Below are 12,115 nucleotides of genomic sequence, written 5' to 3'. Positions count from 1 at the left end.
AGGGAAGCCCATGAGCTGGCTCAGTCACACAGCACCTACACAGGGGGACATTTGTCTCCAGGGCCTGGCACTCTGCCAGATGCTGCTGCTCCTGCTCCTGCTCTGTGAAAGAATGAATACAGGGCCCAGGAAAGCTAACGGTTTTATTTTTTACAAATCATAGCTGATAAACCCCAAAACTTTCATCTGTAGAACCCACGGTCCAATTGTGGCCAGGGCAGGCCCACCTGCCGAGGAAAGTGGCTCCCAGAAAATGGGCACACAGAAGGCCCGCGTCTGTGAAGTTGAGTCTGGGCCTCAGCCAGAGCAGCCCCTGCAGCCACAGTGCGTGCACTCGATGATCCGGCCCTGCAACAGTGGACCTGGTGAGGCAGGGCACACCCCCACAAGCACACCCCGCCCTCTCCAGGACATCCGGGAAACCCCTCAGTGCCAGGACCAATCTGGGTGGGGAAAAGTCAGTTCCCTGTGAAAACTGAAGTCACATCTATGTGTGCATTTAAACTTATGCAAACTCGACTATGCACACTTGCCCTGTCACCCCCCAAATTGTGACTAAGTCTCACAGTTGGGCTCAGTGAGTGAGCATGACATGCCCTCGAAGGAGCTGGGTCTGTTGCTGCTGCTCAGGGGCAGGACGGAAGGGGGACTGGCACACAGCAGTAGCTTTTGGAGGTACAAGACCCTCCTCTAAGCAAACAAGGTCCTGTGATGAAACCCAACTAATTCGAAGCCAAGCTCTATTTTGGCTTCTGGGGCATTCAGAGTGGGACTTCTGCTGCTCTGCTGTCCCCTTCCTGCCCCTGCCAGAGAGCCAATACCATTAACTGTCCCTCGGAGGCAGCCCCTGCCCACAAGCTTCCCAGACTGCAGTGAGGGGCCACTGCTGTGGGGTTCATCTGGGATCTGAGAGCGAGCAGCTGGTGGGAGCCCCCGTTCCCCATCTGTAATCACTCCCATCTAGTGCCCAGCAATGAGGCACCTGTGAGTGCCGGAAGGCCTGGCAGGAGAGGGGCAAGCTGGCCTCCCAGGTGGTACCACTGCCAGCCAGGGGGCTGCACTGTTGGCCACTGGAGGCAGCACCCCAGCCACTCCTGCCCCGTTTCTGAGACTGGTGCCCTGAATGCTGCTGCTGTGGACCCAGCACCACTCCTGAGGTGCCCCAGTCTGGTTCTGGAACAGAAACTTCTGATAGGGTGAGTGGTAACTACACTCAAGTGTCAGCGTGGCAAGCAGAAGGCCTTGGGAAGGGCAGGGCAGGGGCAGTCTACCTGTTTCTGACTGACCCTGCTTACCACTGAGGTGGGTCTCTGTGGGTCTCCATCTTATAGGGGAGGAATCAAGTTCAAAGGGAGGTCACTAACTCGCTTGGGGGTGGTGTGGTGGCTGGCCCCTCACTACAAACACTGTCCCTGCCCTAGTGACTTGCTCACAGGAGGGCTGCCCGGCAGGACAGTGACAAAACTCCATTGCAGCACAAGAGGACAACATAAAATCCCTGAGAGTCAGTGAGGGCAGACCTCAGAACTGGAAATACCATCACACTCAATCACCGGCCATTCAGGAGGGAACACGTACCACTTCCAGCTTGCTTTTGGGAACCCGGCAGATGCAGTTGGTTCCAAAGTTGGTGTCCCGAGTCTGGATGCAGCGCAGGCAGCACAGGTTCTCATAGCCCTGCTTCTTCCATTTTGCAATCAGGTTTTTATCTGCATAGCCTTCTCTAATGCAGTATTCATAGAGCTCTGTCAGAAGGCAGGGAGAGGGCATCAGACCACCGTGGAGCAAGCCTTCCCCTTCCCTGGGCCTGGCACCACCCTTCATTAAAAACAATGTCCAACGCTGTGCACCCCCGCCCCCACCCTACTATTTCAGTGCTAAGAAGTCATGACGCTTGCTAAGGTTGAAAGGAAAAAGAGCATTACTTAAATCTGAAAGCTACTCAAGTTCCAGATGTGGAGAGAGAACTTGGTGCATTACCTCTGCTTATGGCTTTCCGCTTGTAGAAGAGGTCAAAGATGTAGCGCGTCTTCTGGTGGTGGATCCTGAAGATGGGCCACAGAGATTCCACTTTCCTCTTTCCTTCGTGAGGTTCTGTCTCAGCTGGGGAGAAAAAGGCATGTGTATGTTTTGGGGGTTAGGGTTAGTCTATGTAGAATATGGTGCTATTTCTTAATAACTAGGAATAAAGAATAAATACTTCTGTGATAGTAAAAACAGACCATAACCAGCAGTAGTGAGGATGGGGAAACTGGAACCCTCAAACACTGCTAGTGGTGCAGCACCTGTGGGTAACAGGTGGGCGTTTCTTAGAAAAGTTAAACACAGAATTACCCAATGGCCCAGGAAGTCCACGGCTCGGTACAGACCCAAGAGAACTGAAAGCACATGTCCACACACAAACCTGTACATGAAGGTTCACAGCAGCACTGCTCACAATAACCCAAAGCAGAAACAACCCAGCTGCCCATCAGCTGATGAACACACATGAAATGCAGTAAAAAGTCTACACAGTGGAATGTTATTCAGGAATAAGAACTGATCTGTGCAGCGACATGCATGGACCTTGAGAACATTAAGCTGGGTGAAAGCAGTCAGACACACAAGGCCACATATTACAGGATTCCATTTCTAGGAAATATCCAGAGTGTCAGAAAAGAATCAGTGCTTGCCAAGGGAAGGGGCAGGGGGGAGTGACTGCTATTGGTATGGGATTTCTTTTTGGGGTTGACTGGTAATGGTTGCACAACCCTGAATATACTGAAAACTATAAGTGGCAACTTTAAAAGGGTGAATTTTGCAGCATATGGTTCCTATCGTTATTATTAAAAATCATACAAAATAACCTATTAACACCCTGTTCTTTATCCTTCCAGACCTATTTGTACAACATAATTTCAAAGGTAATTCCAGGCTCACCTCCTAATAATCATTTTTGTTACATCTAATATCATTTCCAAACAAAAGCCCTTTTAGGAAAAGGAAAAGAAAAAAAAAATAAAAATTTGAAACGTCTGAAAGATGTTAGCACAGTGGGTCTGCATGAACTACTGTCCTTTCAACACGTATTACAGGTAAGATAGCAGTTCACAGCTGCCACACGGCGTTTCTTTTTCTTTTAGCAGTTTCTTTTTACCACCTCTCAGTTTTTAGGGCAGAGAAAGGTGAGGAGTGATCAGGCAAACTACACCTCCATTTCTCCAACTTCCAAGCCTTTCTGTTACTCAGGCTTAGAACTCGGGTCAGCAAACAGGACTCTGACCCGCAGGGGGTAAGGACATGAGCTCCACAGCAGGGGCTACTGTGCGCTGTTGGGGGGCCCTGCTCTAGGTGCACAAGCTCACTCTTAAGAGCACAGCAGTTCAGGAGACCCAGGAGCACTCCCACAGGGCACCGCATCCCAGGGGAACGCAGCAGGTCAGCCCCTGGTGGAGCTGCTAACCCGCGCAGAGAAAAAGAAAACACGGAAGGCGGTGGTGAGGAGGCCACTGTGGTAAGGAGGCAGGAGGCATCTGAGAGCTTAAGAAAAGGAGGGCTACCAGGTGCAATGGATGTGTCACAATGATGGGAGAGTGTGTTGCTGTGGGGGGAGGGGGGGTGGGGGCGGTGGGGTTGAATGGGATCTCATATTTTTTTAATGTAATTTTTAAAAATAATAATTAAAAAAAGAAAAGAAAAGGAGGGCTGTCTATGCTTACCAGCAAGAATAAACAGCAAATGCAAAGGCCCTGAGGCAGGACTGTACCTGGGATAGAGGAACAGTAATGTGACTGGGTACAGAGTAAGGGAGAGTACATGTGGGGGGCAGAGCTCAAGGGGGAGGCAGGGCGTGGACCGAGAAGACTATGGAAGGACTCTGGGTTTTGCTCTGATGGGAAGCCACTGGAGATTCTGTGTAGACAGTGATATAACCTGATTTAGGGTTTAAAACTCTCCCCCCCCAGGCTGCTGCAGGAAAAGAAGCAGGAGACTAGCACAGTAATCCAGAAGAGAGGTGGGGAGTCAATGCTTGAAGAACAGTCAGATTTGAGATACATAAGGTTTTCTAACATTTTATTATGGTAAACTTCAAACGTACACAAAAGTATAGAAAACAGTACAATGAACCTCCAAGAACTATCATCCAGCTTCAACAATTCAAGCCATTTTTATCTAGTTTCCCCTACTTTGAAGGACTGGAATATTTTAATACAAATGCCAGGCATCACATCTCATTTATAAATACTTAAGCATGTGTCTCTATCACATTAAGGGCTTTAAAAATATCCATGCCACGAATACCCATCCAATAAGGTTGCATATTACTTAGCACCTCACACAGTGCAGGTTCAGTTTTCAATGTCTGCCTCAAAAATGCCTCTGGACAAGTGGTGTGTTTGAATCAAGACCCAAGTAGCATGCAGACATGAATTTGGTTATATTTGATATGTCTCAAGTCTTACTGATGTGTGAAATAGTCCCACTCCATTCTACCCCCTTTTTGAGGACTGTGGGTAATTTGGATGCTTGGATATGAAGTATGAAAGAGATGGGGGGTCAAGAGTGGTTTATGGCCTGAGGTGGGAAGCAGGCGCTTAACCACTTGAGCCACATCTGCTCCCGGGAAGCAGTTTTGGGGTGGGTAAATGAGTTCAGTTCTGGACCAGGTGAGTTTGGCATATGTTTAGATATTCAAGGAGACACCAACAGGCATTGGTAAATGAGCCTGGAGTTGAGTCAAGGCCCAAGGAGACCACTGGAGGCAGGTGGGGCCATGTATGTGTGGAGAATATGGAAAGCTACGTGACTCGATAGGACCACTGAGGGGAGAGGGCAGACTTCAGGCCTGAAGGCTGTTCACTGACCAATCAGCTGTCAAGAAAATGGGGAGGAGCCAGTGGAGGAGATGAAGAGGGGAGTGGTGAGGCTAGAGGGATCGAGAGGGAGGGAGGGCAGTGTTCCGAGAAGCAGGTGGGCAAGTGGGCTAAATGCTGGTGATGGGCCACATAAAGGAGGCCAGGACAAGACGCTGGGCTGTGCTGGGCAGGGTGAAGGCAGGTGCTCAGCTGCCTGGCTGGAATGCTTAGGAGAAGAGAGAGGGACACAACTTCTGCTGAAGTCTTGCTGGAAATGGGAACACATTGCTGGAGCAGGGTGGTTTGTTCCCATTAGCATGAGAAGGCAGACTCTGAGCCTTCCTGGGATGCAGGTGGGTGGGCAGAGGTGGGAGTAAGGGTGCTTCCCTTCTGAGGCTTTTGTTTTCCCAGTGAAAGAGGAAGGGCAGCAGTGGAGAGGAAGAGGAGGTGAGGAAAAGGCACCAAGGAGGCAGTGGAGAACGCTGGGCAGCCCAAGGGCCCACCTGAGATTAGGAGAAATGCATTTAAAGTGAGCCCTGTGCACAGAGGGCCTGTGTTTTTCTCCAGCCAAGGTCAACCACCTGGATGCAGATGGGAATAAGGTGACTCAGATTTTATTAGGGTTGGGGTTTTGCCAGGTGACAGAGCAAAGGAGCTAGGAGTATCTGAAGGGCGTGATTAAGATGAACCACAGCATCTGCGCTGGGTAAGGAAGGAGTGAGGACAGGAGGGGGTGGTGGGCAGTGAAGACGTCTTGGGGGCCAATGGCTTGTAGGCTCTGGGAGGGAAGAATCAGCAGCATCAGTGGGGATTTTGGAGAAATGATCAGAGTGGGAACTTGAAACAGAGATTATGGGGGCTGAGGGATGGAGGAGGGCAAGGCCCTGGAAGGAGAAAAGTCAAGCGGTGAAGAGCAAAGCACTCAACCCTGCCTGCACGTCACAAGCATGAAAGGCAATGAAAACACGACGACGTGAGCCACATCGCAGAAAATGGAGCAGGTGCTTAATGAATCAGTTCCTCCACTGAAACCACACACTGGTGGGGGCCAATAGGGAACTCCGGAATCTAACTCAATGTACAGCAACCAGGGACTGCTTAATGAAGGGCAGCTGAATTTTGGTAAGAGAGTGTTGTGGCAATTTTGCCCACCCCTCATCCTCCAATCCTCAGCACAGCAGCAGCTGTGGGCACAGTGGATGCATCCCCAGTGCCAGGGGGCTAATATGGACCTTGTTTTTAGACTCCTGTAGTCAACAGTACAAATATGAGAGTGTTCTTTCATAAACTATAACAGATGTACGATACCAATACATGGCGTTAACAATAGGGTTTAGGGGAAAATACACCCAACGTAAGCTGTGGACTATGTTAGCAGTAATATTTTGATGTTCTTTTATCAATTTTAACAAATATTCCACAACAGTGCAAGATGGTGGTGGTGGACTGATGTCTGGGAATCCTGTATGTTCCGCCTGATTGTTTTGTAAACTCACAACTTCTCTAATTAAAAATAAATACTGTGGTGATGCATTTTGACCTGTCTGATGGTCCTGCGGGACCAGTGCAGAGGCTTTTGATTCCCCAACTCCCACTCTGGATCATTCTACAGAATAGACATGTTACTTCACAAGACAAGTCTGAATAAATTTAAAAATATTGAAATCATACATTGTACCTTCTCTGACCACAATGGACTGAAGCAAGAAATCAGTAAATCAGTAATAAGGAAATGGATGTGGCTCAAGCAGCTGGGCCTACCACATGGGAGGTCCTGGGTTCGGTTACTGGTGCCTCCTGAGGAAGACCAGCAAGACAGCAAGCTGATGCGATGGGCTGGCACAGCGACTGATGCAATGAAGAGACACAGCGAGGAAACACAATGGGACACACAAAGGACAGGGAGCAGAGGTGGCTCAAGTGATTGGGTACCTCCATCCCCACATGGGAGGTCCTGGGTTTGGTTCCCAGTGCCTCCTAAAAAGAAAATGAACAGAGAGGAGAGAGCAAACAGAGACAACATGGAGAGGGGGATAAATAAAAATCTTAAAAAAAAAAAAATAGGCATAACTGGAAAATTTACAAATATGTGGCAATTAACACACTCTTAAATAACCAATGGGTCCAAGAAGAAATCACAAGGGAAATTAGCAACTATCTCAAGGCAAGTGAAAATGAAAACATGCATACCAAAGCTTATGAGATATAGGCAAATGCAATACTGAGAGGGAAATTTATAGCTCTAAGTGCTTACATTAAGAAGAAAGACCTGAAACTTAGAGACCTAACCTTGTAACTGTAAGATTTAGAAAAGGAAGAGCAAACTTTTAAAACCCAAAGAAAGCAAAAGGAAGGAAATAAAGATGAGAGTGGAGATAAATGAAATAGAGGGTGAAAAAAACAATGGAGATCAACAAAATCAAAAGTTTACTCTTTGAAAAGTTCAATGAAATTGACAAACCTTTAGCTGGACTGACAAAGAAAAAAAGGGTGCAAATAACTAAAATCAGAAACGAAAGGGGTCCCATTACTACCAACACCACAGAAATAAAAAGGATTCTAAGAAGATATTATGAACAGAACACCAACTAATTGGATAACCTCAGTGAAATGCACTAATTCCTAAAAACAGACTATCTACTCTGACTCAAAAAGAAACAGAAGATCCCAACAGACCAGTAACAAGAGATTGAATCAATAAAAAACAACCCATCAAAGAAAAGCCCAGGACTAGATAGCTTCACTGAAGAATTTTACCAAACATACCAAGAAAAATTAATACCAATCCTCTTCCAAAATAAATCTAACCAAGGATATAAAGAAGGTGTGTAGAGAAAACTACAAACATGGCTAAAAGAAATCAAAGACCTAAATTTAAAAATTCCAACAACCTTCTTTGCAAAAATAGAAAATCCAACCATCAAATTTATATGGAAGAGTAGGGGATCCCCGAATAGCTAAAGACGTCTTGAAAAAGAAGGAAATTGGAGGACTCACACTCCCAATCTTAAAAACTTATTCCAGAACCACAATAATCAAAACACAAGAACAGATATAACGATTATTGGTATTGAGACTCAGAAATCAACCCTCACATTTATGGCCAATGATTTCTGACAAAGGGGCAAAGACCACTCAATTGGGAGAGAACAGTCTCTTCAACAACAAATGGTGTTGGGAAAACTGCATCTCCATTTGCAAAAGAAGAAAAGAAAACCCCTACCTCACACTAAACAAAAATCAACTCAAATGGATCAAAGATCTAAACATAAGAGCCAGAACTATCAAACAACTTAAAGAAAACGTAGGGAAGCATTTCAGAACCTTGTGTTAGGCAACAGTCTTTTAGACTTTACACTCAAAGCACAAGCAACAAAAGAAAAAAGTAGATAAATAAATGAGACCTCATCAAAATTCAAAACTTTTGTACATCAAAGGATTTTACCATGAAAATAAAATGACAACCTACACAATGGGGGAAATATTTTGAAATCACATATCCAATAAGAATTTATTGTCCAGAATATATAAAGAAACACTTCAACTCAACAACAAAAAGAATCCAATTTAAAAATTGGCAGAAGATGCTCATCATTAGCCATCAGGAAAATGCAAATCAAACCACACTGAGATACTATTTCATACCTGCCAAGAATGGCTGTTATAAGTGTTGGCAAGTAAGCAGAGAAATTGGACCCTTTAACACTATTGGTAGGAATGTAAAATGGTGCAGCTACTGTGGAAAACAGCTTGGCAGTTCTTGAGAAAGTTAAACCAAGAATTACCATATGACCCATTAAATATACTCTTTATCACAAAGAATTGAACATAGGCACTCAAAGAGATATTTGTACACCAGTGTACACAGCATTATCCACAATATCCAAAAGGTGGAAAAAACCCAAGTGGCCATCGGTAGATGCCACAGATCCAACACAAAATGTGGCATGTATATACAATGAAATATTATTTGGCCATAAAAAGAAATGAAGTTCTGATACTTGGTACAGCATGTATGAACCTGGAAAGCATTATGCTGGGTAAAATAAGACACACACAAAAGGACAAATATTGTATGATTCCACACATGAAATATCTAAAATAAGCAAAGTCACAGAAACAGAGAGTAGCTTAAAGGTTGCTAAGGGCCAAGTGTAGGGAGTAATGAGGAGTTACTGCTTATTGGACAGAGTTCTGTTTGGGATGGTATTTTGCTAACAGGTGGGGGTAATGGCAGCATGCTGTAAATGCAATTGATATCTCTGAATTATACACTTAAAAATGGTTAAAATGGAAAATTTTGTGTAATATGTTACCACAATAAAAAAATTAATGTGAAAATGAAAAAGAGCATTTCCTAGTAAATACATTGTATATGATTTTAAATACACTTCTAACCAAAATAGTAAATAATTACAGGTAGACTATGTGACTATTCAATCTATATGGTTTTATATTCAATTTGGAGAAAAAAAACAAAATTTTTTGAGGACCTTTTCTTTAATGCTATCTTACATGAGAGCACTTAAGAGTATTCCATGAGTTAATAAGCAATGCAAACAAGTCAGTGACAGAGGGCCACAGTGGTGCCACCTCTTCCCTTTATACTGGCATTTATGCTTGGTGACACCTAAGCCTATGACCTCTGCACCCCACCAAGCACAGACAGGGACCCCTGCACTCACCTTCTCGCATCTTTTGATCTAATTCATCCAGAGTTGGCTCAATCAGCTCCCACCCATCTGGAGGAGCTTTCCGGCTTCTTTTGACTTTAGGCATTTTCTTTTCACACGATTAACTGGCAGAGATCTGGAGAAACAAATAAGCTCAAATTTCCCAATGGCCTTTGTCATCCACTACTTGGGCACACATTCCTAACGGCAGTATAGAGTAGCAAAGCTACAAGAAAGGGCTCAACATTCAGAATGTTTAGATTCAAATCCTGGTTCTGCCACTTACCCGTTGTGTGACCTTTAGAAAACTATTTGATGCCCCAAATCTCACTCTCCCCAACTGTAAAATGGGGATAATAAAACCATATAAGGGGAAGCAGATTTGGCTTAACAGAGTGTCCGCCTACCACATGGGAGGTCCAGGGTTCAAACCCAGTGTGGTGGGCGGCGGACTTGGCCCAGTGGTTAGGGCATCCGTCTACCACACGGGAGGTCCATGGTTCAAACCCCAGGCCTCCTTGACCCGTGTGGAGCTGGCCTATGCATAGTGCTGATGTGTGCAAGGAGTGCCCTGCCACGCAGGGGTGTCCCCCACATAGGGGACATGCGCAAGGAGTGCGCCCCGTAAGGAGAGCTGCCCAGCGTGAAAGAACAAGTGCAGCCTGCCCAGGAATGGCGCCACACACACGGAGAGCTGACACAACAAGATGATGCAACAAAAAGAAACACAGATTCCTGATGCTGCTGCTAAGGCTAGAAGTGGTCACAGAAGAACACAGCGAATCGACACAGAGAGCAGACAAATGGGGGGGGGATGTAAATAAATAAACAAAAAAACTTGAAAAAAAAAAAAGACACTGATTCATGGTGCCGCTGACAAGAATACAAGCAGACACAGAAGAATACAGAGCAAACAGACACAGAGCAGACAAGGATTGGGGGGTAGAGAAATAAATAAAAATCTTAAAGAAAAAACATATAGGGCTCACTGTGCAGACCATTAAAATTGTATGTAAAGTGTCTTGTATACATGTCCTTAACAGATGTCTGCTGTTATCATTAACTGGGAGTCTGATCCTATACTGGGTGTTCGGGACACAGGACAATGCATAAGACACTGCCTCTGCACCTAAGGTGACATTCAAGCAGTGGAGACAAACAAGTGAAAAGACAATTAGCATATAGTGTGAGGAGGACAATGATTAAGGGAGCTGAGAGAATGAGCGTTTAAAAGGAAAAGGCTCCAAAGCCCCTTCAGGTCTTCATCACAAGAGTGTGATAGAAAAGATCTCTGGTTTCACGCTAGGGTTCTTGTCCAGCCCAATAATTTACTCACTCTGTGACTCTGGGGGGATCATTTTTTCACTCTCGCCCTCAGTCTCCTCATCTGAGCACACTAATCCATGTGGGCAGTGGATTAGCCAATTGCCAAAATCCCTTTTAGACCACAAATATGCTACATAAAAGCAACTCAGGTTAAACCCATAAAATAGATCAGTGCAAATCTGAAATGCAAAGTGTCTTTCAAACCACAGTATTTCCTACCTGGCAAAGAGAACTCAGCCAATGAGTGTTTACATTTTAAGCACAGCAGACTCTCCCCACAAATTAATCTCTCCCTTTTGTAAGGTACCTGACAGTTTACAAAGTCCTGTCTGCCCCACCCCTCCCACCCCCACAGCCTCTTCTCCTGAACTCTCCGAAACAATCCGGTGAGGCCTTACTCCTCCTTTACAGATGAAGAATCAAGCTCCAAGGAATAATCGGGGTCGCATCTAGCGGAATCTGACTCTGACTGGGGGCTCCTGATGCCCAAATCAGTGCTCTATGCACGGGTCTCCCCTGCGCTGAAGCTAGAGGTGGATGGAATCTGGTCCCTACCCCAGTGAGAAGAGAATGATCACTTTCCTAAGACCTAGAGAAATTCGGGAGCCCTGGGAGTCAGGAGAGGCGTCTCCGGGGAGGTATCAGAAATGAGGTAACCAGATCAAGAGATGTCCAGGCGGCTTAAGACAGGTAGGAGCGTTCGGGGGCGGACGGGAGTAGGAGTGCACTCACAAGAAGGAAGGGAAAACGTTACACCCCGGGCTCTAGGGAAGGTTCCTGGCGAGGCTGGCATCGCAACCGGGCTTAAAAGAACAAGCAATATGTAGACAGAAAGCATCCCTGGCGGAGAAAACGAAACGAAAAGAAGCCTAGTATCAAGAAAGCCCCCAAATCTGTCGTCCAGTCAGCCGAACCAACAAAGACGCCGCCGCCTCCCGGGAACTCACTCCGACCTCCCGGTCCAGTGGTCCGACACGGTCCTAATCCAGTCGCTCAGACCTCCAACTCCTGGGCGAGGCCGTTGCCAAGGCACCTGAGCATTGAGGAGAAAACTCACCAGAATATGCGTCTCCTATTGCCGCCGCTTCTCGACTGACGGCTTCCGCCCCTCAATCAATTCAGGATGGGGTCTACGCTGAGCCCCGCCCCGCTACGCGCGAGCATTGCGTCATTTTAGGTGTCCGCTATACTGCCTTTAGAAAATTCCGCAGACTCTGTTGCTCTGTCCTCTCCCTTCCGTGGCGGTGGCCGCGTCTCCCCGGGCGGGGCGACTGGGGGCGC

At 46.2% G+C, this 12,115-nt stretch overlaps 1 protein-coding gene across 2 annotated transcripts; it reads right to left on the bottom strand.

Annotated features, from left to right (window-relative positions):
- Positions 1 to 125: 125 nt before the first annotated feature.
- On the bottom strand, positions 126 to 12,094 carry BUD31 (BUD31 homolog). Of its 2 annotated transcripts, none has more exons than XM_004462672.5 (5): positions 11,892 to 12,094; positions 9,521 to 9,644; positions 1,981 to 2,103; positions 1,579 to 1,745; positions 126 to 348 (listed from the first exon to the last, which is right to left on the bottom strand). In XM_004462672.5, the coding sequence occupies exons 2-5, from the start codon at positions 9,612 to 9,614 to the stop codon at positions 298 to 300; spliced, it is 435 nt and encodes a 144-aa protein (XP_004462729.1). In that variant the 5' UTR covers positions 9,615 to 9,644; positions 11,892 to 12,094; the 3' UTR covers positions 126 to 297. The 2 variants fall into 2 exon arrangements, with proteins under 2 accessions (XP_004462729.1, XP_023445773.1); XM_023590005.3 differs by lacking the exon at positions 11,892 to 12,094 and adding an exon at positions 11,782 to 11,801.
- Between the last annotated feature and the right edge of the window lie 21 nt (positions 12,095 to 12,115).

Source organism: Dasypus novemcinctus, chromosome 23 (genome assembly GCF_030445035.2).
Source record: "Dasypus novemcinctus isolate mDasNov1 chromosome 23, mDasNov1.1.hap2, whole genome shotgun sequence".
Taxonomy (NCBI): Eukaryota; Metazoa; Chordata; class Mammalia; order Cingulata; family Dasypodidae; genus Dasypus; species Dasypus novemcinctus.
The sequence above is the reverse complement of the archived record's forward strand: the minus strand, read 5'-3'. Positions and strand labels throughout refer to the sequence as shown.